The 27,638-nt window shown below is 56.8% G+C and overlaps 1 protein-coding gene across 1 annotated transcript in view; it reads right to left on the bottom strand.

The window, feature by feature from the left end:
- Window positions 1-3,532: 3,532 nt before the first annotated feature.
- ENDOV (endonuclease V) overlaps window positions 3,533-27,638 on the bottom strand; it is a 32,254-nt gene continuing 8,148 nt past the window's right edge. Inside the window, 8 exon segments of the mRNA XM_061175166.1 lie at window positions 3,533-3,798; window positions 19,394-19,452; window positions 20,296-20,369; window positions 22,888-23,016; window positions 23,361-23,429; window positions 24,306-24,418; window positions 25,431-25,470; window positions 25,679-25,813. Of these exon segments, the coding sequence (XP_061031149.1) occupies window positions 3,533-3,798; window positions 19,394-19,452; window positions 20,296-20,369; window positions 22,888-23,016; window positions 23,361-23,429; window positions 24,306-24,418; window positions 25,431-25,470; window positions 25,679-25,813 (885 nt within the window).

Below are 27,638 nucleotides of genomic sequence, written 5' to 3' on the forward strand. Positions count from 1 at the left end.
GGGTGTGGGCACTGGGAGAGGAGCTCTTTGCATGGTGTGTGGCTTGGGTGAGCCAGGGCAGCCATATGCCGCCAGCCTTGTGGGGAGCAGGGCACAGGCCACCCCGGCAGCCAGATGCTCCTGGGCCGGTCTGTGGCTCAAAGGCGTTTCCTTCAGGAGAGGAGCCACCTGGCTCCTCTCCACCTGCCCTCCTGCTCCTGCCTCCCTCTCAGCTCCAAAGTCTAGGGTTCCAGGGCTGTGTCAGCACGGGGCCATGCTGCACTGTCCTTCTGGCATGGGGCATGGTGGCCTGGAATGGACATCTGGTCTGCCTCAGCCCCCGCAGCCAGGGCATCTGTGGCCCCATGGAACGCAGTGGCAAGGAGGAGAGCCGGAACCAGGGGAAGGCCATACTCTACTGTGATCGCCAAGTGGCTAAGCATTCCTGGCATGGCCCGCCTGGCATTGCCCTTTCCACTGAGGCTTACTGAGGGCAACCCCTGAGGGCCCTCCTTGTCAGGGATCCTTCTGCCAGGCGGTGTCCGCTCAGGCTGAGGGAGGGACACTGGTTACAACTGATGATGCCAGGCCAGTGGGATCTTGAATCCGCAAATAGTAGGAGAGGAGGGCAGCCCCCGCCCCTTGCCCATGATGCGCCCTCCAGCTGGCAGAGGCATCCAGCCTGCGCTGCAGGAGTTGGGTCTACAGCCTGAGAGAGGGCTTCATTTTACAGATGGGAAAACTGAAGCTCTCAGAGGGGAAGGAAGCAAATGTGTGCTCAGTGGGCTTTATCTTGTTTGCAGGGCTGAGGTCGGCATCATTAGCTCCGTTTTACAGAGGAGGAACTGGGGATTGGAGAAATGAAGTGCTGTTTGCCAGTTGTCCTGGTAAGCCCCTTATCTGGCCCGGGATGGCACGGATCTGAGAAGGAGCTGGGGCAGTGCCAACGCTTGCTTGTTTTGCCACGAGATGGAAAAGTGAGCCCAAAGATGCAAGGCTGAGGGAAGGGAGACCCAGGATCAAGGTGACCCTCCTGCAGGAAGCAAGAAGTCCTGAGGCCCAGCTGGGCTGGGAAGTTTGGAATGAGGACGCCAAGTGCAGCAATATGGGTCCTCACTGTGGTGGATGCCCTGCCCCTCCCTGGTGGATGGAGTCGCACTTGGTCACTAGATCCTGAAGAAATGAGAAAATGGCATCTTTGGCTTCTACCTGGGGTTCAGACGAAACCATCAGGGTGACCCCTGCCCTCCTCTGCAGGCTCTCCCCTGCCGAGCCTTCCCCCACAGGCCCTTCCCTTCCTTTACATCAACCGTGGGAACCTATGCCCGAGAGACATGGCACCCCAGGCCTAATGCCATTCCAGATGCAGAGGGGAGCCCCCTCCTTCACCACCGTATCATCCATCGTTGTCAACAGTGACATGACTCGGTCACACCCCTTCAAGGGCCGGGCGAGTCCGGTTGGGGGCAAAAGGAGCAGCCTGTACCAGATGACTGTGACAGAACAGATGGCCGAGGGGCAGAAGAGAGGTACAGACGTCCCCAGGTCCCTCCACAGGGGCCAGGGAGGAAGGGGCTGGTTCCAAGATGGGAGGGGGCACCCCAGGCCCAGTCACCCCAGCAAGCTGCCCTGGAAGGGTGGGTGTGTCTGAAAGCCGGGTGCACACCGGGTGGTGGGACAGGCTGCCTTGGGGGCCAGGGCCGGGGGACCCTGGGAGTCAGGCTGAGCAACGGGATAGTGTCCATGGACTTTGAACCCAAGGCTGAGGGAGCGCGACCCAGCTCGCGGAAGCAGCTTTTTAGCAAGTGCCTTGAGCTTTCTTAGAAGCAGGCTGAGTTTAAATTATAAATAAACAAACGAGAACTCTGCAGCAAGGCAAGGCGTGGGCTGGTGGGAAGACGGGAGAGACTGGAGGCAGAGACCTCACTTAGGAGCTAATATTCCCCCCTGAACTTGAACCCTCCTGTCCTCTCTCCCCACCCTGCCTCTGCCTCAGGGGCTCGTGGGCCTTCTGCTGAAGGCATCACCTGGGGTCTCAGGCTTCAGGGGCTGACCCTGGCCGGTCTGCAGGAAGAGGCCCAGCGCGGACCCCCACGGTGGGGAGTCGGAAGGCCCACCTGGCTTACACCACCCAAGGCGTTCAAGCCCGAGTCTCCCTCGGACAAAAACAGGCCCCGGTGGACACTCATCCGTGTGGGAGGTGTCTTACCAAATGTTTGAAGGGGAAAAAAATCCCATTTTCTTAGCTTTTTTTTTTTCCTTTCTATTTTTTGATTATTTTTCTAGATGACTTCATTTCCAAGAAGGGTGTAGGGGAGAGAAGGAGGACAGAGGGAGGGAGGACAGGGGCCCTGAGAAGGGATGGAGTGGGGAGAGTGGGTGCCAGGCCCAGGGAAAAGCTGTGGGGAAAGTGGGGGCCACCTTGTCCGGACCATGGTGCTTCCAGCCCAGGCTGTGTTTCCTCCTCCTGATCCCCATGGACCTCTCGGCCAGCTCCACTCCCGCAGTCCCTGGGGCAGAGTTCAGCTCTCATCCAGCCAGGATTAGCAGGAGAAGGGCTTCTAGGAGCTTCTCTCCGGGGCATGAACTCCCTGCCTCATGGACAGAGGTCTCCTTACCCCTTATACTGCTCAGAACCAGCAGGACACACTCTGGCTAGCTTAATGGCAAAGAAAGTTTCTGCTCAGTGGCCACACGCCCAGGAGCAAGGCCCCAACCACACGGCCTCCACCACTGGGCACAGACCCAGCAGCCCACGCGTGATACGGCACTGCTGCCCAGAAGCCAGGACCTTCCACCCCCACCGTTGCTAGAAAAGAGATGCGGGGGGATCTGCTTTCTGTTGTTGGCTGCTTCTGAGTCAGTCTGTTCAGGTGAATCTTGGTTGGCGGAGCCCAGGTCACATTCCCCCACTCTAACTGCAAGGGAGTCAGAGAACACCAGCAAGGTAGCAGCCACCCCAGAACCCCTTTTAGTTCACAGAGCCCAAACTCCCAGCAGCTGCTGCGCTCTGAGGGAGAAACCGTCCCAGGCCTCTCTCCCAGCCTCCAGTGGCTGCTGGCCATCTTTAGTGTTCCTTGGCTGGTGGGCGCACCACTCCAGTCTCTGCCTCCAACTTCACACGGTCGTCTCTTGGGTCTAAGTCTCAAATCTCCCTCTGCTTTTCTCTTCTGACACCTGACACTGGATTTAGGACCCAGTCTAATCCAGGATGATCTCATCTCAAGATCCTGAACTTGGTTATATCTGCAAAGACTCTATTCTAAGTATGGTCACGTTCTGAGGTTCTAGGATTCCATCTTTGGGCACCCAGCCATTCAACCACTCCAAAAGGCATGAGAAATGGGCACTGAGAAGGGAGCAAGGGAGAAGAGGAAGAGGTGAGGTGCAAAGGGACGTTCGGGCAGGAGAAACCAGCTGCCCCAGCCCAGCATCCATGGGGCTGTCGAATCTCCTTTTGCTACTCAAACCCCAAGTCAGCTTGTGGCTGCCCAGACAGAGCTTCCCACCACCTCCCGTATCCCCATCATTGTCTTTTCCCCAAGGCCAGGCATCATGAACACCCCATCTCCTTGAGGGCTCGCAGGCCCCCCTGCACCTCAGACCCCCAAGATCTCCAAGTCCAGGAGGCAGGAGAAGCTGCCCTGCCCCTCCTGCCCAAGGGGAAGGGTGGGTCCCACAATCCCTTCATCTTTTGACTTCCCACCCCCCAAAGCGCTTCCTTTCCTCTTCCCCAAATTCTCTGTTGGAGTTTGGGCCATTTCTTCTGATGGGGCTCATTCCCATCCTTGGCAGAAAATGCTCTCAGAGATGGAGAACCTTCAAGATGCAAGATGCATGGGTCAGAACCAGAATATAAAAACATCTGTGTGCACTCTGCAGTTTACACTGCCCTTTATCCTACACTGTCTCCTGGGATCCTCACTACTGCCTGTGAAGGAGATACTAATCCCATTTTACAGAAGAGGAGACTGAGGCTCTGAGAGGTTTAATGACTTGCCTGAGTTTACACAAACCTGAGACTCAAACCCGAAACGTCTAACACCAGCTTTTAATGCTCTTTCCACCAACTCCACCACACTAGGCTCAACCCCATGAAGAATCCTGTCCATGTCACAGCTTCAATCTTCCTATGAACAGGGAATTCACCACCTAACAAAACAGCGAATTCCACTGACAGTCCCAAGTATCAGGGAGTCTTCCTTCATTGAGGGAAAGCCCTTCCTTCTTCGTGTAACTCACCCCCCAACCCCCCGCCTTGGCAATGGGCAATGCCCCTGCCCCAGTCTTCTCCAGGACACATCTCTCCATTTCTTACCCCTTTCTTGAAAAGTGGGGCTCTGGCCATCCTCTCCGGGTTACCCTCCCTAGAAGGGTTTCTGGCCTCTTGATGCCCAACCTACAATGTCAAGGACACAGGTCCTTGAGGCAGCTGCGAAGGGTGACTTTGGACAGGTGTCCCCTGGCACTGTGCCCGAGTCAGGCAGAACTAAGGTGAGGACTGTGCCTGCTCTGGAGGTGACAGTCTCTCTGCCCATGACCAGAGTCTGGGGGTGAGGCCCGGCCACCTGGCCACCTTGGCCACCTCAAGCTGGGGCCACCACGGACAGTCCTGGGCAGAGGCAGTCACTGTGCCACAGCACAGTGGCAATGTCACATGTTGGAAAAGAAGAAGAAAGGCAAGCACCAGCCAGCAGAGTGGCTGAGGAACAGCTGAGCTGAGTCACACTGCAGCCAGGCGGGTGGAGGCGGCTGCAGGGGTGGGGTGGGGGCCTCCCAGGGACGGAGGAAGGAGGAGGGGACACCAGGCACCTGGCACTCTCCCCTGGGCTTCTGGAGCTGTGGAAGGTCAAGGCACCTAGCAGCAGGGTGCCCAGGGGGTCGAGCTGACCATCAGGGCTGTGCAGCCAGCTGGCCTCGGGCTCCATTCCCAGCTCAGCCACCAGCTGGCCCACAGGCCTCCGCCAGCCACGTAATCTTTCTAAGCCTCAGTCTCCACCCCTGTCTAGTGGGGTAATGGCTGCTTCCCCCGCTACTGGGCCGATTACTGAAGGCCACGGTGCCAAGTGCTCAGGGTGGCATCTGGCACATGACGGGGTGCTGAGCCAGGCCCCAGTGGCTCTGCTCACCATCACTATGAATGAGGAGCCTTTAGGTTTTCCCAGAGCAGGATTCTGGGGTTTGCCAAGTGGACCTCCCCCACCCCTGCCCCAGGCCCTCCTGCTGCCCCATGGGTGCGTTTCTGAGGCTGTCGGTGGTCTTGGGCTGTTTCCTTGTCGACTTTCCCACACTTCCCCCTTCATGGGCCCCAGGTCCAGGTCCAGCAGGCTGGGCTTTGGGGCAGCCAGGTCTGTATCAGGGCAGGGCTCCCACCTCAGCCGGCATCCTGCCCCCATCACCTGCCGGGACCCACACTGCGTGGTTCCCGCTGCGGCCACGCAGGGCTGCAAAAGCCGGCGCTGAGTCCCACTCTGCAGAGTGACCAGCAGAGTGACCTCACCTGACACACAGCACTACCCTAACCTCTCTAGGAGCCACAGCAGACCGTGCCGCTGTGTCGTCCCCGCCTCCCCTGCCACACAGGCGGTCCCTCGGATGGCAGGATGCCCCCATCCTGCTGAAGCTCAGGGTTTAGGAACTGGAAGGCATCCTGAAGACAATCCAAACTCATTCCCTCAGGCCCTGAGAGGAAAGGGACCTGCCCAAGGCCACCCAGCCAGTGGTGACGGGGGGATCCCTGCCTCGGCCAGTGCTTCCAGGCTTCCCTTCCCCTCGGCGGTCCTGCTGGGATTTCCTTGCCCAGGAACCAGCACCACAGGCCTCACCCCAAACGGGGAGCCCATGCGATCCTAGCCCCTCCCTCCTGTGTGCTCCCCGCTCTCCCTAGGCAGGCGCCTGCCTCTCCCGCCCCCATGCTACCGCGGGAAGGGGTTCCTATGGCACCCCTTCCCCCGCACACACTTAGCTCACTGGCAGCCCATCTGCCCGGAGACAGTGAACAGCAGATGCCTCTATGTACAGCGGTGCCTGAAGCGCAGCGGCCCTGCGCCTGCCGGACGAGAGCATGCCAGCCAGGCGCAGGGCTCACGTGACACTTGGCTGGGGCAGGGGCCCCTCATCCAAGGCTGGGCCAGGAGGGGGTCAGGACACCCAGACAGCCTACCAGGGCTGGGGACCAGGGTGTCCGAGGCCGGAATCAGAGTGTCCTGGGAGGGAGTTGCTGGGTGGGCAGCTCTCTAGCAGGCTGCACCCTTGGGGGACAGGCTTCTACAGCTCCCTGACTCCCTGGGGAAGGCCTAAAGTGAGGGGGTTGGTGGACTCCATGGACAGACCCCACAGGGTCAGCCACTGCACAAAGCGCGTGTGAAGGCTTGTGGAAGAGGGTTCAGAGCATCCAACTCCTGTACAAGTGTGGGACCCTCGGCTGGGCCTCATGGGGCTCCTCACTCTCTCTTGGCCCCAGCCTCATCCCAGGCTCCCTCAGCAAGCTTCTCTCTCTCTCCTGAGTTCTTACAACCAATGGGGGTAGATGGCAGAGCAGGGTCAAGGGACCCTAGGGCTGGGCCTCCTGGGAGGTGGTCACAGTTCCTGGACCCACTGGCTCCTGGACTCACCTACTGTTTCCAGGATGCACGTGGCCAGTTGGCAAAGAGCCTCGTTTCCATGGTAGCAGCCTCCAGCCCTGGGTCCAGGAGGAGGGGCTGGCTGAGGACCCCGAGAGCTTGGCCTTTGTCTCTGCTCTGCCCTCCCCAGCCAAGGAACACAGCTTTGTAGCCCGTGGGTGGCCAGCAGAGCACTGGAGGGCCAGCCCAGCCTGGGGGAGGGGAACTGCTGGGGGGTGGTGCACATACTCTTCCATCCTCAATAAAAACAGGAAAATAAATTGGCTAAGTCTGGAGCCCTATGGACTCTGGCTTGACATTAGCTAAATTTGCCTGATTCTGGAAAGAATTAGAACATTTCAACGATCTGCAAATGGGGCTGCTGGCTGCTGAGCCCTTATCTTGTTCATGGCCTCTAGCCCAGTGTCCCATGTGAGAGGTGAGGGGGAGAGAGGTGAAAGGGGTCTTAGGCTGGTGTGAGCCAGCCTGCCTGGGGCAGAGGGATGGACAGCTTGGCCTCTGAGGACCCCGTTAACTGAGACGGCAGAAGCCATGACAACCAAAGCTCACTTCCAAGCCCTGCAGCCTCCCTTTCTCCCCCACCTTCACCCTTTGTTTTCCTCCCCTCCTCCCAGCGCCCCCGCGGTGCAGGCAAGCACACGCGCACACACACGCACGCCCCCAGGCCGCCTCTGCTCCCCTCACATCTTGCGTTTGTTTTCCTTCAGCAGGGCTCGAATGGGGACACGCTGCACTCTCACAATTGGCAGCTCCCTCCGATCCCCCCCCCCCCACGGAGGTGCCATATGTCAGTGTCATGAATAAGCATGACGCGCTGTAGCTGGGGGACTGGGAAGTGGCAGCTGCCAATCACCTGCCGAGCAGACACGGGGTGGGGGCTACCACAGGGTGGGGTTGGGAGGGGGTCACCACTACCAGAGGGGCGGGCCAGGTGGGGGGATGGTGCGGGCAGAGGCGTGGGAAGAGGGTGGGATCAGAGCATGGTCACTGGTCCTCACCAGAGGGACCCACCTCCAGGTGACCAGTGTGCTTTCCTGAAAACAAGCAAAACCCAAATGGCATGGTGTGACGGTGTGGGGTAGCCAGAGTCCCTGAACCCTGCCCCTCAGCTTCGTGTCTGCCTGTGGGCCCGCTGGCCAGCCCACACCACCCCCTCCAGGATGCCCTTCTCCTCCCAGGCTGCATGCCTCATCCTGTGCCTCTCCCCACTACGTGCTCCATCTGAGCCTCCCACTAGTGAGCTGGGGACCAAGGCTTCACCTGCAGGGAGGAGGAGGGGGATGCAAATTCAGCCAGCACCTGTGCTGGGCCAGGCATGTCTACACAGGGCCCCATTCGCTCTCACAACACTCCTGGGAACTGGGGGTTTTTAGCCCCATTTTACAGGTGAGAAAACAGGCTTAGAAAAGTTTGAAGAAACTGTCTCCAAGTCTTATGGCTCAGAGTCGGGTAGCTGGATTGTGCTCAGGTCTGCCAGCTGATTGCCAAAGGCTCCGAGCACTGGGACCGGGGTACTGTTCTGTGTCTGCGCTGTCCTGGGTGCCCTCCACCTGACTGCCATCCGGGACCTGGCCACTCCTCCTTCACCTCCCTGCCCTGCCCTCACCCCTTTAGAGTTTACCCTTCCCTGAGGATACTCTTATCCATATTGGATCCTGTGGAGACCATGCAAGTCATGGACACCTGTCTGCACATTTGTCCTTCCCCAGCACTGTCCCATCCCCTGACCAGCAGTGACCAGTTCAGGCCTGACCCAGCAGGTGGCTGTGGAATGAATGAAAGAATGGACAGAGTCAGGCTGCAAGGCAAGAGCCATGTGCTGAGCACCCCACTGTGACTGCAGAAGTGTATCCCAGGGAGATGGAGGCCAGGCCCCGCCTACCCCACACCCTAGGCCTTTTTCCTCATTCCCAGCCCTGCTGGAGGCTGAGGCAGGCGATTGCGTGGATTGGATTAACCACTCCGGGTTAATTGGCTGCCCCTCACCACTAGCATGACAGATCCCGCTTGACATTTCTCTAGATAGTTAATTGACACCCAAGTAATTTGTCACAGAGACCTCGTTATATGCCAACTGGGTCCCCTAAGCCGTCAGCATCTGTGCCCCAGAAATAAGATTGGCAAGTTAATAATGGAGCCTTAATCATGCCATTCCCTGCTGGTATGGGAAGAGAATTGCCTGGAGACAAGATGGGGCACTGCTGAGAAGAGATGGTGCTTTCTTAGGGCCTTGGGAACAGAGCATTCTCAGAGAGCCTGGGGTCCCCTCCCCTCAGTTTCCCCAACCAGTTGTGCCTTCTTCTGGTGACAGTGCTCTGCCCACTGAGGAACGCCCCTCCATGAGATGCGCTGTGGCTGACTCCACTCCCTGGCTCCAGGCACACATGGTCCCCCCTCCCCTCCAGCCACAGTGATAAAATTAAGCAGTGATAACAGTCCATCCAGAACCCAGGGCCTGGGGCTTTCGATGGAGCCTTTAGGATAGAGGCTGCACTTTGCCTGGGAACACCACAGGGGAGAAAGTAAGCCTGGGGCTGCTGCCAGCCATCCAGCACCCAGAGGGGAGGCCCCCTGGGAACGGCACAGAGGGAGAGGGTAGACGTATGTTGCAGCCAGGCCACTCACAGCCAGCTCTGCCCTGGAGTGAACTAACAAGCCCCTATTATTTGCTTAAGGTGGTTTAAGTTTGCTTCTGTCACATGTAATCTGGAGAGTTCTCAGCTGAAACACCTACAGGATCTTACTTCAGGATTCAAGCCTGTCTGCAGAGCACATGTGGGGTCTGCTTACAAGAGTGAGAAGGAGCCCTGAGCAGGAAGACAGCCTAGTGCAGAAAGGCGAGGCCTGGACAGAGGGGATCTGGGTGGAAGAGGAGGAAAGCTAGAGCTGAGGCCACCCAGCATCTGGGGCTGGCACCCGAGGCCAACATGACGGCGTTGAGTTCAGCACCGTGGACAGCGGCGGCCTTGCCCCACACAGCGCTGCAGGCCCAGAGGAGGGAACAGATTTCCCACCCACCTGGGAGACACAGGACAATGTGGCTCATCTTGAGGTTACTGACAGACTCCTGAAAGATGTCGTGGTGTCCTTGTGCCTTAGAAACAAGGACTCTTCTGGGTACTTAAAAAAGCCCCTTTCCAAGGTCTCCCCAGTTTCTACGGTGGGGCTAGGGTGGGGTTGTAGTTCTCAAGAAGACACTAGATGACGCATACCATTATAACAAGGAGCCAGAGCAAAATGAGGGTGGAGAGAGGTCCCTGGTGATGGATGTGAATCAGGTATACAAGGCAACCAAGACAGGTGGGTATGGGAGGAGTGGCTCTGTATTAGTTATGTTTTGCTGCATAAAAATATTATTCCAGAACAAAGGTCTATTATCTCACAGTTTCTGAGGGATAGGAACCTGGAAGCAGACTGGCTAGCTGGTTCTGTCCCAGGGTCTCTCATGAGGTTGCAGTCAGATGACAGCCAGGGCTGGGGGCATCTGAAGACTTGAGCAGGGCTGGAGGGTGCACTTCCAAGATGGCTCCCTCACATGGTAACTGGCAGGTGGGCTCAGTTCTCTGCCACGTGGACTTCACAGAGCAGTTTACAACACAGCAGCTGACTTCTCTCAAAGTGAATGATGAGGGGGGAGAGAGAGGGAGGGGGCACCATCAAGACAAAAGTCCCAATGTATTTTAGGCCTAGTATCAGAAATGACACACCCTCACTTATGCACCTCCATTGGTCATACAGACGGACCTGGTTCAGTGTGGCCATAGGGCTACACCAGCCCCAGGAGGCCATCTTGGAAGCTGGCTACCACAGGCTCTGAGAAAAAAATAAATTCAAGATGGCCTGATGCTTTGAATGTACCAAAAAGAGATTTATATTTCATTGCAGGGTTTGGGAATAAGTAATGGATACACAGAAAATAAACCAAATCCAAAACATGAGGCAATTATCACGTGCAGGAAAAACAAGAGGTTATACAAAAAAGGAGATGTAATTACATTACATTACTCAGCTACGAACAGTATGTGCAAAGAAAGAATAACACAGACATTGAATTCTGATTCAATGAAAATGAGAAGATGGGTGGAAGGAAAGTGTATGAGAGGCTACGTGAGAAGGAACAAACTCTCAACCTCCATGGCAGAAAGTCAATGGATAATTTCTAAATCTAAAAAAACAGAAAAAGAAAAAAAAGAAAGGCAGCATTAGCATGTTATTTACAAGTAAATATGAAAAACCCCCACACCAAAGAAAACTAAAATAACAAAATTTTGCCTCTGAGCAGGGGAAGTCAGGAGAGGAGAGGGGTGGGTGAATAAGGAGCTACTGGGTTTTCGTTACAAGTCTTATAGAACTATTTGACTATTTAAACTACGTACGTTTATAACCTTGATTAAAAAAAAAACAACACCAAAACACCAGTGCAATTTAAGTAACTAAAAGACAAAACTACTCCAGCCTGCTCTCTATTCCCAGTTCTCTATCAGGCCCCTGCAGCCCCAAGGGAGGGCCTAGGGAGCCGTCTCTTCTTCCAGGGCAGGACCCCCGTGTGCTGGAGTCGGGTCTGGGTCCTTCCTCCCCTGCCCCGCCACGGGCCACCAGCGGTCTCCCCCAGTCTCTCTCTTTCTCTCTGAGTCGCTCCAGGTCGGCTTGCCTATCTGTCTTGGGACCGCATCCTTCTTCCATTAGCCCACCTCCCGCCTTCCCTGCCCTGTTCCCAGGTCTTCTCCCGGTTGGGTGAAGAGCAACCAGACTGGGGAGGACCCAGCCCTGTCCACAAGCAACAGCTGTGCCCTGGCCCCTCTGGCCTGCACTCCCTACCCCGCCTCCAGTGCCGCCCATCGTGGTAGGAAATGGAGAAGTTGCTCCTGCTTCCCAGGGAGGTGAATTGGGGATAGCGGGCCATGCTCCATCATTTCCCTGACACCTCTCCTAATTACCCAGTGTGTTATTCATTTGGATGTCAGAGCTGCCGCATGCCTGTGCCTTTAATTAATAATTTGGTAAAACTCCACTCAGGCCTGGCCAGGGCAGTGCAACAGGGACTGCTGGGGCTGGGCCAAACCTGCAGTGGGTGGGCCAGGCCAATAAGGACCCCCCCACCCCCAGCAAATGCAGAGGCCTCGGGTGGGAACCTTGGCCCTGCTTCCTTGTCCCCAGCTGATCACGCCAGGCCACAGAGCCCCAGGTGAAGCCCCTTTAGGGACCCTTCCAGGAGGAGGCAGGAATGCAGACCCTGAGGGGTGTGTGTGCACCAGTGACTGGGGCCTAAGTGGGGGGATTTGCTCCCCTGGAGCCCAGGCTGGCCCTTGAGCCTTGGAGAGTTGAGACCCCAGGAGCCTAGGAGGGGAGGGGAGGTGTGGTCAAAGGGGCCAAGAAGCCTGGCTCAGACCCAAGCTCAAATAGGCCAATGCCTGTGATCAGAGAGTAGGGGGGCAAGGGAGGTATCCTTGGGACAGCTAGGAACGTGGCTGGGCCTCCTCCTTGACCTGATCATAAAGGACTCCCAGCCCTGGGTGTCCTCCATTCCTGACTGCTCCAGGTGAGGGGAGCGTGGGCAGACTGGGGTCCTGTAGGCGGGTGTCCTGAGGGGCCTGGGTGTGACCTGCAATGGTCAGGCCAGCCCACCACCTCGTGGGAGCCTCTCAGGCTCAGCCCCTGGGGACCCAGGGAAGGGGCACAGAGGCTGCCAGGCTAACAGAAAAATCTATTTGGATCCAACTTGAATTATTGAGTGTTTCGAGATTTATTCTTGGTTCTGGGGTGGGCTGTGATCTGCGAAGATGGATATCGTCTCGGCCCTATTTTTAAGGTTCTGTGAGAAGAAGCCCAGACACCACTGCACTTAGGGCTCCTGTGTAGCCTTCTGCAGGGTAGAGCCTCTGGGGGTGGGCGGTAGAGGTGGGCAGGACATGCCATCCCCAAGCCCCCTCCCCATTCCCAATCCCACTGCTTTCCCGCTCTCCCATGAATGACCCCAGCCAGTAGGTCCCCAGGCACCATCTCAGCCCCTTCTAGTTGCTTCTGCACTCCCCCAGCCTCCCCAACCCCTCCACATGAACTCTCAGCATGGTCCATCCCTCCGAGATGCTCAGGGCTATAGCCACACCCACCACCCTAGGGTGAGCCAGGGGTCCCAGCAAGCTGCTGACATGCTCTACCTCTTCATCTTATCTCTGATACGGCCTTGGTGTAGCCAGGAGACAGGGCCAAGGGGCCAATGGCACCGCGCACTGCTGCAGATTCTCTTCCATCAGGCTGTAGCTGAAACTCTTGTCCCTTTAAGGTTCAGACGCCCCCACCTCTGCCCACAAGCCTTCCATGCCAGGCTTAACCCCCCCACTCAGCCCACCCAGGGTTATACAATGTCTCTGCTATCCTCCAACTGGTTCTCCTGGAACCCTACTCCCCCTCTGAGGTCAGGCCCAGGATTTATTGGGGCCATAATTAGTTTCTGATGGGGTGGGATTTACACCCTTTGGGGCTTGTGGGAAGAGCTGGAGACCCTTGAAAGCAGAGGTAGGTTGAGTCTTGACCCTCTGAATCTTGCAGGGGACTCTGCCCTCCCACTGCCCACTCAAGCCAGAGGCACTAACAGTGGCATCTTGGGGGTGGGGAGAGGGCTCCTTAGAAAAACCACTCACAGCCAGACTAACCCACTAAAGTCAATAAGCAAAGTGGAGACACTACTACCAACTTTATAGAAATAGAAAGAAAATATCACAAACAATTGCAGGCCAACACATTAGATAATGTGGATGAAATGGACAAATTCCTAGAAACACACAAGCTACCAACTGATTGAAGAAGAAATAGAAAATCTTCATAGACTTATAACAAACAAAGAGAGTGAATCAGTAATCAAAACCCCTCCCAACAAAGATAAGCACAGAGCCAGCTGGCTTCACAGGTGATTTTACCAAAGGTTTAACAAGAATCAACACCAATCCTTCTCAGAGGAGGGAACACTTCCTAACTATTCTATGAAGCCAGTACTACCCTCATATCAAAGCCAGACAAAGACATCACAAAAAAAGTACAGACCAGTATACCTTATGAATATAGATGTAAAAATCCTCAACAAAATACTAGCAAATCAAATTCAGCAGCTTAGTAAAAGGATTATATACCATGACCGAGAAGGATTTATTCCATAAATTCAAGAGTGGCTCAAAATATGAAAGTCAATCAATATAACACACCACATTAACAGAATGAAGGAAAATGATCATTTCAATAGGTGCAGAAAAAGCATTTGATAAATCCAACACCCTTTCATGATAAAAACACAGAGAAACTAGGAATAGAAGGATCTTCCTCAACCTGATCAAGGGCATCTATGGAAAACCCACAGCTAACATCATACTCTGGTAAAGCTTTCCCCCTAAGATCAGGCACCAGACAAGGACGTCCACTCTCCCTACTTCCATTCAACATTGCACTGGAGGTTCCAGCCAGGACAACCAGGCAAGAACAAGACATAAAAGGTATTCAGATTGGAAAGGAAGAAATAAAAGTAAAACTATATTCACATAAGACATGATCTGATATATAAAACCCTTAAAGAACACACACACACACACACAATTAGAGCTAATAAATGAATACAGCAAAGTTGCCAGATATAAGATACAAAAATCAATTGTATTTTTATACACTAGCAATAAACAATCCAAAAATTAAATGAATAAAACAATTCCATTTACAATAGCATCAAACAGAATAAAATACTCAGTAATAAATTTTACCAAAGGAAGTACAGGGCGCGTACAATGAAAATTACAAAACATCGTTGGAAGAAATTAGAGCCCTGGTCCGGGATGATCCCACATGCCGCGGAGCAACTAAGCCTGTGCACCACAACTACTGAGCCTGTGCTCCAGAGCCCATGAGCCACAACTACTGAGCCCGCGTGCCACAATTACTGAAGCCCGCGTGCCTAGAGCCTGTGCTCTGCAACAAGAGAAGCCACAGCAATGAGAAGCCCACGCACTGCAACGAAGAGTAGCCCCCGCTCGCTGCAACTAGAGAGAAGCCCGCGCGCAGCAACGAAGACCCAAAGCAGCCAAAAATAAATAAATAAAATGAATTTATTTTAAAAAATAACTTATTAAAAAAAAAAGACAGCAATGCTCTACAAATTGATCAGTGCAATCACTATCAAAATTCCAACTGCCTTTTTTGGGGGCAGAAATGGACAAGCTGGTTCTAAAATTCATATGGAATTGCAAGAGACCCAAATATCCATATACAAAAATTACCTCAAAATGCATCAAAGATCTAAATGTAAGAGCTGAAACTATTAAACTCTTAGAAGAAAACATAGGAGGAAATCTTTGTGACATCAGATTCGGCAATGGTTTCTTCGTTACAACACCAAAAGCACAGGCAACAAGTGAAAAACAGATAAACTGGATTTCATCAAATTTTAAAACTTTCATTCAAAGGACGTTATCAAGAAAATGAAAAGACAACCCACAAAATGGGAGAACCTATTTGTAAATTATATAACTGAAAGGGGTCTGGTACCCAGGACATATAAAGAACTCATACAGCTCAATGACAGAAAGACAAACAACCCAATTTTAAAAACAGCAAAGAATTTGAGTGGACATTTCTCGCAGGAAGACATACAAATAGCCAATATGCACACGAAAAGGGGCTCAAGATCATTAGCCATTAGGGGAATACAAATCAAAACCACAATGAGATACCATTTCACATACACTAGCATAGCCAGAATCAAAAAGACAGATAATCACAAGTGTTGGTGAGGATGTGGAGAACTTAGAACCCTGTGTTGCTGGTGGGGTTGTAAAAAGGTGCAGCCACCGCGGAAAACAGTAGGAAAATAGTACGGCTATTCCTCAAAAAGTTAAACAGAGAGTTACCATGAAATTCCACTCCCAAGAGAACTAAAAACGTAAGTTCACACAAAAACTTGTATGTCGATTCGCATAGCAGCATTATTCATCATAGCCCCAAATAATCCAAATATTCATCAGTAGATGAATGGATAAACAAAATGTGGCCTATCCATACAACAGAATATTATTTGGCCATAAAAAAAAGTACTGATCCATGTTACAACACAGATGAACCTTGAAAACATCATGCTAAGGAGAGACGCCAGACATAAAGGTCACATACTTTGTGTGACTCCATTCCTATGAGGTACCCAGAATCGGCAAGTCCACAGAACCAGGAAGCCCATTAGTGGTTGCCAGGGGCTGGGGTGGGGGGTAGGGGTGGAGGAGAGTGGCTGCTAATGGATACGGGATGAAAAAGTTCTGGAACTAGATAGTGGTGTGCCTGCACAAGATTGTGAATATACTAAAAGCCAATTAACAGTACACTTAAAGATGTTAAAATGGTGACTTGTTACATGACTTTAACCTTGAAACAAACAAAAACCACTCAGGTTTTCAGTTGTCTGCAAACTGATCTCAGGCTCTGTCTGCTTCTCACTGAAGTGGAGGGGACGGGGATGAGGGACCCCACAGCAGTCCATGCCTCAGCCCAGGGGGCCCACTTGACTCCTCTGGTCAGTGAAGAAGCAGTGGCTTTAAGCAGAGCCCCAGTCCCACCCCAGAAGGAGGTCTCGGCCATCTCTGTGCCTGTCTTAGAGATGGGTCCCCAAGGGATGCTGCTGCGGACATCACCCTGAGCCTCCCGGCACCATGGGAAGCTCTCCTATTGGCATGTGCGTGGGGCAGGCGTTGAAGGGGAAGGTGCAGTTGGGGCTGGGGAGTCACAGTCCTTCCTGCCCAGCCCTTGCGGGACCTGCATTCTGGCGGCTTGTGGTGGTGGGAGGAGCTCGGTAGGAAATGAGGACCTTTACTTCCTGTTTCTCCCTTCCCATTGGTGCAGTTAGCACAGCCTTGCAGACTGATGACCATCAACCTTGGCCCCTGTGGGCCCCACTTCTCCAAACCTTGTCACTTTCTTTGCAAGGACTGACTGCGTGCCAGGCTGTGTGCCACGGCCACTCCACACAGGGCTGCAGCTGTCCGGGGAGGCAGCACAGGTATGATCCCCATTACAGGCTCGAAGCTTTGCCCAATGCCAGTCAGTACAAAGCCGTCAGGCCCAGCCAGCTCTGCCTGGCTTCCATCCTGCGCTCCTAAGTCCCCCCCACCCCCTGGTCCTGATGAACTCTGGGCAGGGAGAGACCTGGAAGAAGTTAGGAGGGCAGTGGTTGTGGAGCGCCAGGCAGGGCCTGCATGGGTGGCAGGCTGGGACTGAGTCTCCTGAGGGCCACCCTGGCACAGAGTCCTGGGCACCAGGCTCGGGGCACATCTGGGGTGGCTCAGCACCCTTGCACTCAGCAGGGGTGTGAATGAGGCAGCAGCTGCCTGGGGCCCGAGGCAAGTGCCAATGTTTCCCTTGTCCTTGGGCAGCCCCCAGGACTATGGCTGCGCTTAATCCAGCTGTGACCCCCCGGTGGAACCCTGCTCAGGCCTGTTTGTGCCCAGTGACCATCAGGGATTTTAGGGAGATGGTTTCGCCATGGCCCCATGCTCCTGCACACCTCAGACGGGACTCCACGCTGTCCCTGCCTCTGACCACTAATGTCTCAGCGTGGAGCCCAGCTGGTGCTGGACGCCCCCCATCCTTCATTAACTGGGAACTGACTGTGCCACCGCCGGCAGGGACTCCACGTGGATCCTCACACTCAATCCCCCAACTGGACTAAGCAGGTGCTTGTATCCCCGCAAGAAAACAGGTTCCGAGAGGGAGGACCGGTCCCTCTTGGAGCACCATCAGATGCCGCATTCCACCTTCTCTCCCAGGACACAGACCCGTGCCTCAGTCCAGAGGCAGGGAGAGCTGGGGCACTGCCGGCACAGGGGAGCCAAAAGCCGCAGGTACTGAGGTGCAGGTTCTAAAGCCACAGGCACAGCATCCCAGAGCCTGGGGTGAGTGGGCAGAAGGCCCAGGGCCTGCTAGGGAGGGTGGGGTGAGCTGGGGTTCCCTGTGTACCACCAGCTGTGAAGAGCAGGGGTTTTTCTTAGTCTCAGGATTGGGTGGACAGTAGAAGCTGAGGTGAGAAAAAAGATGTGCCAGCGAGGACATCTGGGGAGGACCACATATCAGAACCTGGGATAGGCCTTCCTGTCTGAAGGAGTCCCCTTGAAGGTACCTGTGGAACATGCCGGAAGCTGCTGAGCCCAGTGGGCCATCCAGTGGAGCCCATAAGCATGTGGGTGGCACCCAGCAGCCCACCTGGCCCCAGTAGGCCCTCTGTACCCCGAAGCCCCCTGCCCTAGAATGGCCCCGCTTCCTATTGCAATGTCCTGACTAGGGGCTACTACTACCATGTGGGGCAGCCCCTGGCCCCGCCTTACAAAGGGTTTTGGGAGCACGGGTTAAGCGGGAGGGGAAGGGGGACAGCTGACCCCAAATAGCTGGCTGCCTTGCTTACTTGTCCCCTTTGCTTCTTCCAGGAGCCCAGGCCCTGGAGGAGAGCTCCCTTCTCATTCTGAATGAAAGGAGAGACACCTGAGCGGGGCGTGGAAGGAGCGCTGCGACCCGGGGCCTCCCTGGGCTTCCATCCCAGGCTGTCAAACCATGACAGGCAGCTCCCTCTTGAGAGGCAGGATAAACGGCAAGAAAGGCCTCCGAGGATTCTTCACACCCCTCAGCAAAGATTCCAGAGTCCTTACGGAACCTGGGGGTGAGCTGGGAGGAGGTGGAGGACTGGGGCTGCTTGCGAGGCACCCAAGGGCTGTGGGTGGGGCCGTGCGCCTCCCTGGGACTCTAGCTCACACCAACGGGAGTGGCCAGGCAGGGGGCCAGAGTCAGGGCTGCCCTCCCACAGCGGAGACGCGTTTTGAGGCTCGGCCTCTGGGTGAAGAGACTGGCAGGGGGGGAGTGCGTCGGGTTGACAGGAACAGGGGAGAGCCATTGGCACTCAAACACAGTGGGCTGCCCGCCCTCAGGGCCCGTGGCCAGGACAGCAGATCCCAACACCCATCTCCTCGGGTACGGGTGCCGGCCCTCTGTCTGGCACCCCACCCCTGCAGCCCAGACTGCCCCTGTATGTCCCCCGACCCTCAGCCTTTTCCAGGCTCAGACGCTGCTCTTCTCCCCTCCTCCTGGCCCTGCACGTCCCAGCAGCAGGCAGGCTGGAGACCGGCTGGGCAGCCAGGGGCCAAGCCTGACAGCAGCCACCCCAGTCTGGACCCTCCCCAGCCAGGGCAGAAGCGGCTCAGTGTAGCTGGTCGGCAGGGAGGGACGTGCTGGTTTATAAACGAACACAAAGTGAAAGCGGCACACGTACTCAGAGGAGCAGATAGGCAAGGAGAAGGTGTGCATGTATGTGCAGTCTGGCAGCTGTAAGCCCACCTGGGCGCTTTCAGAACAAAACAAAAAAAACACCAGAAAATCCCCTATGAACTCTGAATCCCTTCCTGTGCTCCTGAGAAATTAACGTCACGTGCTCTCTGGGCCTGGCGCTCTGCCGTGTGAGCTCTGTCTTCCACTGAGCTCTCTCCAGGCTCCCGGGCCTCGTGACCGTGGAATGGAAAGCTGGCCACCCCAGTCCATCCGAGCAGGGCTGTGCCTTCTGCGTCCCCATGTCCTCGGGCTGGGGTGCCCCACCTGATGTGGGGGCCGCTCCCCCAGTCCCTACAGACGAGCTGGAGCAGGGCCACAGGCGGCCCAAGAGTCTTCCTGGCATCCAGCTCGGTGCCAGCCCCAGCCCTTGCCCTACTGCCCCTGGGCACCTGGGCCTGGGGCTTTCCGGTGTGTCCTGGGGTTTCTGCTGTGGGCTTTGCGGAGCCTGTCCTTACCTGCGGGCTCTTCTCAGACTCCCTGGGGGCATGCCTTTGGCCTCTGTGCCTTCTTGCTCCTGGTAATGACATCAAGAAAGGACAGCATCAAACGTCAGAGCCCCCCCTCGATCCCCAGGTGGTCCCTGGAAGCTGCGCCGACCTGGATCCTCAGGGGTGCGAGAGCCCAGGCCAGAGGGCAAGGCAGATCCCGACGGCCAGCCCCCACCCCTGGGAGAGTTCAGGGGTCCCAGCCACACCTTCCCACAGTTCTCAAAGCAGCTTAGCCAGGCCCAGGCCAGCACGGGCTTGGAGGAGAAGGGAGCACAAAGGAAACGCCGTGCTTGCAAGGACTCCGGGTGGGAGAGGATGGGCCTGATGTCCAAGCTGCCAACGGAAACCTCGCTGTCTCAGTCTCTTCATCGGCAAAGTGATCACAGTGGCTGTCTCATGGTAAGTGCCGTCAGGATTAAGTAACCAGCCACTGCTGGCTGTGACTGTACCACAGCACAGTGGGATGAGAATCACCGTGCACACCACACAGGTGAGGAAACAGGCTTTGAGAGCGTAAACGACACAGCAGGTGCAGAGCCAGGACATGAACCGGGACCATCTGACTCCCTCACCCTTTCTGTGGAGACCACGACACCCCAGTGCCTCACAGGTAAATGGACCAAGGTAAGCAGGGGGCGCCCTGGTGGGAGGTGAGCTTTGGGCTTTGGGGGTTGCTGGACAGTTCCCACTGAACATGGAGTCCACACTGGCCCCCAGCATTCTGCTGGCTCTTCTCCTGTCCCCTCAGGAACCCTGCGCCCCCTGCCTGGCCCTGCCTGTCTGGCCTGAGCCACAGCGCCACCGCCGAGAGAGGCCCAGCCATCAGAAGTGGCCCCACAGGGGCATGACCCAGCCACCCCAGCACTCACCTTTCCGGCTGCAAGGCAGGGGCCCCTTGGACTCCCAGGGTCCTGCGGATGTAGTCTCGGGAGCGGATGTCAGCCTGAGGAAAGGGAGGGCTCGAGTGAGACGGGATGGCTGGGGTCCCAAGCTGGCCTCTGGACCAGTCCCCATCCGACAGGGTGGCCCCTCCTGGAAAAGCCCACGGAGGCCCAGCCTTAGGGACAAGGAGAAGCAGCCCCATCATGCGTGGGTGCCAGGATGTCAGGCCCTCTGGTCGAGGTGCTTGACAGCATGTCCCCGAAGGGCCTGAGGAAATGGGCTGGGTGCCTCGCTCCTGTTTCAGTTGGCTTTCAGTGGGTTTATAGCTTGTGCTTCCCTGTAGGTTTTGCTTGAGTCAACAGTTTCTCTGCTAAAGCCCTCTTCTCTGAAGGCTGTCCTCAGCCCAGCTTGTCTGTCCTCACTTTTGGTTCATCTGGCTCCCTGGCTAGTGTCAGCTGCAACCTTTGTCCCTGGAGAAGTGTCTGGAAAGTTCTGCAGAGTCACCGGAATGAAAGGGGGCTTGTGGGCCACAGGCTGGGATCAGGGCACACCCTGGGGAGAGGGGAACAGGCCTGAGTGGGGCCGCCAGGACCTTGCGGCTCAGGTTCTCCCACAGGCTCTCCCCGTTCCAGGGGGCCTGGCCTCAGGGAGGCCCCTGATCCCGGCTCAGATGGCTCAGCCCCGCTTTGGGCTGTGTGACTACAGGACACAACAGCTAATCCCCCCAACTGTTTCTACTTCAGAGTGAACGGGCAAGCGGGCAGGGTGGGCAGCAGGGTGCTCTGGGACAAAGGCCCCGGAGACGCGAGGCAGCACCTCCTGGCTTCCCCTGCAGCAACCTGTCCCGGCCTGGCCCGGGAGCTGGGGGCAGCGGGCCTGTGACCAATGGAGCGGGCCCTAAGCCGCTCTCTCAGCTTCTCCTCAGAGCTTACAGAAGTAGTCAGGAGGGCAAAGTGTACACAGGTGAGTGGGCCAAGGAAGAAGATGGACCAAGAGATAACCAGTGCCACTGGACAGGGCCACACCCCGTTCCTGGAAGTGATGGGGCTGGTGGACTCCTGGGTGCAGACGTCTGGCTTTTCTCTAGGGCAGACACACGGTCCTTGCCCACCTTTGAGGGGCTCACGGCACTTTATAGGGCATCCCCCCACCTGTAAGGACACAGCTATCATCCACTCTGAGGCAAGGCGAGACACAGAAGGAACAGAGACCTGCCCACCGTACCAGCTCAGCGGAGTCCCTGGCTCTGAGGGCCTGCGGAGAAATCTCGGGTCGTCACCCCCCCCCCCCGCCAAGGTCGCACAGGTGGATGGGAATGGGGGAGGAAAGGCTTCCTGGGGCCAGGACACGTCACAGGCTTGTGCACCTACGAACCCTGTACGGGGAGGGAAGGAGGCTGAGGCTGGTGGACACTTAGAAAGTCCACCCTGGAAGCCACCCTAGAGGCCTTGACTCTTCGCAGCCCAGAGAGCTGCTGGCAGGGGCCGAGAGCCACAGCCGCGTGCGTGCTGCTGCTGCCACCTGGAGGCTCCCCTGCACACCAGCAGCCGGGAGGCCCCAAACCCCGAGGTGGTGGCTACGGGGCTCTTGGGGTGGTCGAGGCAGAGCCAGGACCCTCAGGTTTGCGGCGTCACCAGCTGGTGCTGAGCTGAGAGTACCGAGCGGGCCTGTGGCACCTAGGCCAGGTTGCCTCTAGCTGACGCAGCACAGGCCTCAGGGACACACGGAGCAGCAGGCGACATACAGTCCCTGCTGGGAAGGCAAATCTAATGGTGTCCCCTCCCAACTCACATCCAAGGCCCTGTGGTAAACCTGAAGTTCTGTCCCCCTGCAATGCACACAGGCTTCCGCCCGCTCACCCCTGCCAGGGCTCCAGCCACAAGTTCCTCTGAGTTTCTGGCATCAAACTCCTTCCTGCCCCAGGGCCTTTGCAAATGCTGGTCCTCAGGCCTGGACTGCCCTTCCCCGCTCTTCCAGCAGGCCTCTCCCTGAGGACAGCTTCTCACAGATCCTCGCCTCATGGGCTTCCCTGGGACTTGCACCCGCTCTGCACCTTGTCATGGCCAAGACCACCAAGGCGGCCCAAGGGCATCCTGCATGAGGTTAGCTGAGCCAACTCGTTCACCAGAGTTCTGATCCCCCTGGGCCCCAAGTTAGGTGCTGGGTGCCTGGCGTGGCCACACCCTGGAGTCTCCTGATTGGCATCCCTGGCCCAAGTCTTCCTCAGCAGTGCCCAGCAGCCCTGCAGGGGCCCCCGAGCCAAGGACGGCCACTCCCTCCCAGGTCAGCTGGGCAGCTTGGGCCCTCAGGGGCTGGCAGGCCACTCTGCCATTTGAGCTGACATCAGCTGATTTTCCCGATGACCCAGGGTGCCAGAGGCTGAAAGGCTGAGTGCAGGGGCACAGCAGACCCCCGGGCCAGGCAGGGCAGGCCTCTGCATCTTCCAGGCCCCTCTCCTCCCCTCCGGAGCCTAGTGTGGCCCAAACTGACTCTCCCACAGGTGCTTGTGGACCCTCAGCCCGGGAGTACAGGAAGAGCAGGTGCCGTGCGCTAGCCTACCCACCTGGCAGCCCACTCACCTGGCGCACGGGCTCCGGGATCCGAAACTTGCAGCAGCCATGGGTCAGGCGCACGGCTGCCTCCAGGCTCATCTTGTGGCCCACAGAGACATAGAGGGGCTTGGTGCTGTGGTCGTGGCTCTTCAGGGCCTGTGACAGGGAGGGCGAGGTCAGGGCACTGGGCAAGCTCTGTGGGCTGGAGGACTGACATGTCCTGGGTGGTGGGCGGGAGCTTGGGAGACTGGCAGCACCCTTGGGGCACCTTCCTGCTGTTTGTCTGAGGGACAGGGTGGGGCGAGTGAGGGCCCAGAGGCACCCTCAGCACAGTGGGGGAGGGGAAGAAATAAAGATGCGGGGTCAGCCAGAGTGGCAGGAAGATAGGGAGAGGTGGACGGGTTCTGGAGCGTGCACGTACATGGGTGCTGACCCCTGGCCCCCTCTGGCCCTCAGCTGAGGGGTCTGCCTCGGTGGGGCGCAGGCCCCTGGCCACTCACCATGCCCAGGACGGTCCCGGAGCCTCCCATCAGAGGAAATGAGTCTCCTCCAGCCTTCAGGAGCCGTATCTGGAAAACAGAAAAAAGACTTGGAAAAACACCTTTCTTGGTGAAAGGCTTGAAGGCAAGCCTGCTCACTTTTAAAACCTGAGCAGCCGCTGGGCAAGGAGATGGAAGGGCCCATCGCGAGTGGACCCTGCGTCCAAGCGCGGCCTGCAGCACCATCTCACCTTGACGAGGTACTCTCCTCCCCATTCTGCAGCAGAGAAGAGGCAGCAGCCCGCCCAGGCCCCAGTGCTGCAGGGGGGAGGCGCCAGGCTGGTGCACACACAGGGCCACAACCCACCCGAGGCCACTTACTTCCTGCTGCTTTCTCTCCTGCTACAAATTTGAGCACTTCCGATTCAACCTGACAAACTTTTTGGAGTGGTGGTGGTGGGGACTGGCCCATTGGGCGGGTCAGGGGACCCTGTCAACTCAACAAACAGGCACTCCACACAGGCATGGGGGAGCTGAAAGGATGAGACAGATGCAACTGACCCGTTCTCAGAGTTGGCCGTCCAGGTTAGAGAGCCACGTGTGTCAACAGCTCCCGCCAGAGGGGGTCCCAGAGGAGGGAGATGCCCCAGGCAGATGGGGGTGGCACCGCAGGCGGAAAAGTACAGAGTGTTGTACAGGCCCCAAATGCCCGGTCCCCGATACCTGGAGGCTCTGCCCCCACATGGGGTGCCGCAGCAGCACGCAGGCAGGGGTGGAGAGGAGGCAAGTGTGCACCCAGAGGCTGGGAGAGGAGCTCCGAGTCTCCCGAGATGACCCACCACCCACAAGGAACACAAGGCGCGCAAAGAAAGCTGGTCTTCCTCACTCCAGGCCAGCAATCCAGGCTGGGAGGCGAGCGTCCCAGGTGGAGCTGGTCTGCAGCGGGGCGGACTCTGGCCCCCTCACCTTCTCCTTGTGCAGAGCGTTGTTCTCCAGCCCATCCACCTGCAGGAGTTTCTTGGCCACCCCGATGCAGGGCAGGTCTGTGAGGACACCAAGGTGGCAGGCTACCCCAAAGCCTGCAGGGGCAGAGGAAGATGAGGCTGGGGAGGTGAGGCAATGAGCCCAGCAGTTTAGAGACAGTGTGGGGATGGGGGCCGCACCAGAGCCTCGCTGAACTTTTCTACGTGAGCAGAGGCCTGTCGGTGGGCAACGACTTGTGGGACAGGGCTCTAAGCCCCACCCTGACCTCGGACGTGGCCCTCTACCCTGACTTCCGGGCTGGCAGGCTGGGTGGAGGACGCCTCCCCCTGTTCTGACAAGATTAGGAGCCTGATTATAATTAGCGTGCTCACATGCTTCACCTGCTTCTTTCATTTCCTGGCACCTTTCATCCTCCCCTCCCCTTTGTGGCCACCTTCAGGCCTTTCCATCTCTGCCCTTAACTCCCCCAGAACTTTGGGGCTCCTGCCAGGGGGCAAGGATTGCAGTGACTGGGGTCCAGGTCCAGGGCTGGCCTGCTGGTCCTGCACTAGCGTCCAGGGTGGTTCTGGGCCCACAGGCTCCCAGGGCCGGGGCTAAAATCACAATGCCACCCCTTCCTGACTCCCTCTGCCGCCCAACCCCCAGGTTTGTATCTGAGGGTAAGACAGCCCCTCCCCCTTGGTGGTTCTCCCCGGGTCAAGGTTCCAGCACCCAGGTGGGTGTGGGTTTCCCTGTGTCGGTGGGGAACAGGCACACCTGTCTGTTCCTGTTTGGTTTCAGGCAAGGGTCTGTTTAGGACACAGGGCAGGCCGCCAGTGGGACAGGCTAGCTGGGCTCAGGGCCTGAGACTTCTGGAAGCGTCAGGTCCAAACTGGATGTTGGCACCTGAGCTGGGCCAGCAGAGGCGGTGGAGGCAGGCAGGAAAGGGGCAGGGGTGAAGAGAAGTAGGGGCTCCTTACTAGGGGGTCTTGACAAGGAAAGCAAGGCCAGAAGGAGCTGCAAGGCCAGGCTGGTGGCAGAGGGCCTGGGGCCTGATGCAGGCGGACTGCACCCCTCCTGGTCCCTCGCTCTTACAGCCCTCTCGGGCAGTCTTGGGAGCAGGATTACCTCGGTGGTGGAGCACCCCATTTCCATCCACAAAAAGGACCTGGAAGAGCCACAGGGGAAAGTCACAGTCAGCTGAAGTGCCCCTCGCCCATCAGGTTGGGGCATCCCAGAGCAAGAGGAGGAGCCCAGCTCTTTAGGTCTGATCCCTCTTGAGGCAAAAGCACTTCTCCAGGAAGCTCATGGGATCTCTCCCAGCAATGGGGCGGGGCCTGTGGAGGGCCTTTCCTCCAGCCCAGTGAGATACCTGCCTGGGGCATGAGGCGGGGCTCCTTCTCCCGCAGCTGCTGCACCGCGTCCACCAGGAAGGGCACCTCTCGGAAGGCCAGGAAGCCTGACACGTAGGGGGCTGTCAGGCTCACCATGCGACAGTCCTCATACATCACCTGCCACCAGGCACCCAGGTCACTAGGCACGCGCGGCCCTGGCCACCTCCCCCGCACCCTCGCATGCCCTTGGCCCTTATCTGAGAATCCCTGTCACTCCCTCTGTCTCCCAGGCCCACCCCCAAGTCGCCCCCTTCCCTGCTTCACTATCTGGAGACAGGTGATCCACCGTGCAGATGGGCAGTGGGGATTCAAATGCTGCCATTTCAAAGGTACTGGCCACACCTCGTCTGTATCAGGCCCTCCCCTATCGCCTCCCCACCCCACCCTGCTGCCAGGCTGTTTGGAGGTTCACAGAAGACAAAGCACAAGAAGCACCTGTGAATAGACACCCTAGTGCCATATTAGAAGGGGCCTTGGGGAAGAAGAGGCCAAGTCTTCATAGAAGCTACAATAGCAAGAAGGGCAACTCTGGCTTTAAGAAAAGAGATTACAAATATTTCAGAAAAAGGACAGGCACGATCTCAGAGTGAGGCAGTTTGGAAGAGAATTGGGTCCCAAGGGATGGGAGAGTCCAAAAAGAAAAATTCTGAGGCTGCACCTGCAAATAACCCCAGAGAGAGAAGAGGGGATACCCCTGGGGATGTTGTGCTAAAAGGCCTGGCTCACGCTGGGAGGAGTGGGGGCCAGGAGTCTGAGGCAGACCTGCTGGGAACCACCCACAATTTTCACACGCTCTGGCAGACTGTTCTTCAAACTGAAAAGTCCTAACACAGCATGGAAGAGGAGGCCCTGTTGGTACTTGATTAGAATGTAACGGACCCGCTCAGAGCACAGGACGGCAGCCCTAAGCCCCTTAAACCTTGAGTTTTCATTATAGCCGGACCGGCCGGAGGTGAGAAGCTTTCCCACTAAGCACACATTCTCCAGAACCTTTGGATGTCCTGGATTGTTACTGACCATCCCCCCCCCCCCCAATCTCTTGGTGATAGCTTTCAAAATCATACTTCCACCTCTCCCTTGAAGCTAGGTCATAATGACGTGTCCCTAAGTGAAGGGATTACTCTAATAGCATGGAGGAAGGGGCTCGTCCTGCCAACATTTTTATCAGTGACTCACAGGAAACTCATCAAACTGCCAATGACCTAGAGTGGGCAGGGTCCAACCGGATGACAGACCAGAGAATTCGATTCAGTGAACCCGGCAGGCTGGAGTGCTGAACCCCATGCAACAGGATGACTCTTAACGGGGACATGAGTGAAGTTCAAGTGTGGCCTGAGTTCCCACAGGATGATGGTGGCTGCTTATGTTTGAATCCCTCTGCACAAGCTCCAGGAACCAGAGATCCACAGGAGAGGAGATGAACCCCCTGTACCCCATGCCCACAGCGTAACTGGGAGACAAGCCAATTACAAGCAACGGTGTGCACCTACGGGCGGAAATAAACAGCCCAGACTCACAGAGCCAGCTCTGGGCCCCTCGCCAGAAAGGCAGGTGGGGAAGGGGCAAGGGCAGGGGGTGTGGTGGGGCCTAGTGGTGGGGAGCCTGATGGAATGAGACCTGGGGGGCAGCCCCAGCCTTATCAGGAAGATGCTGCTCTGGGGAGACACAGGTGAGCCCTGGGGGCTTGTGGAGAAGAGAGCGAGGCCAGCAGTGTAATAAGGTCCTTTGGAAATGAGAGTATCAAAGAATCAGAAGAGACACTGGCCGTCTTTGCTTCTGAAAAGGATGCCATTTATTGGCACGACTATACTTCACTGTCCCTCATGATTTAAGAAACCCATTGAGGCACCCAAACCCCTGGCCCTTGAGTTTCCTGTTTAAATATATATATATATTTTAAGGCCACATCGTGTGGCATGCAGGATCTTCCCTGCAGTGGAAG

Source organism: Eubalaena glacialis, chromosome 19 (assembly GCF_028564815.1).
Source record: "Eubalaena glacialis isolate mEubGla1 chromosome 19, mEubGla1.1.hap2.+ XY, whole genome shotgun sequence".
Taxonomy (NCBI): Eukaryota; Metazoa; Chordata; class Mammalia; order Artiodactyla; family Balaenidae; genus Eubalaena; species Eubalaena glacialis.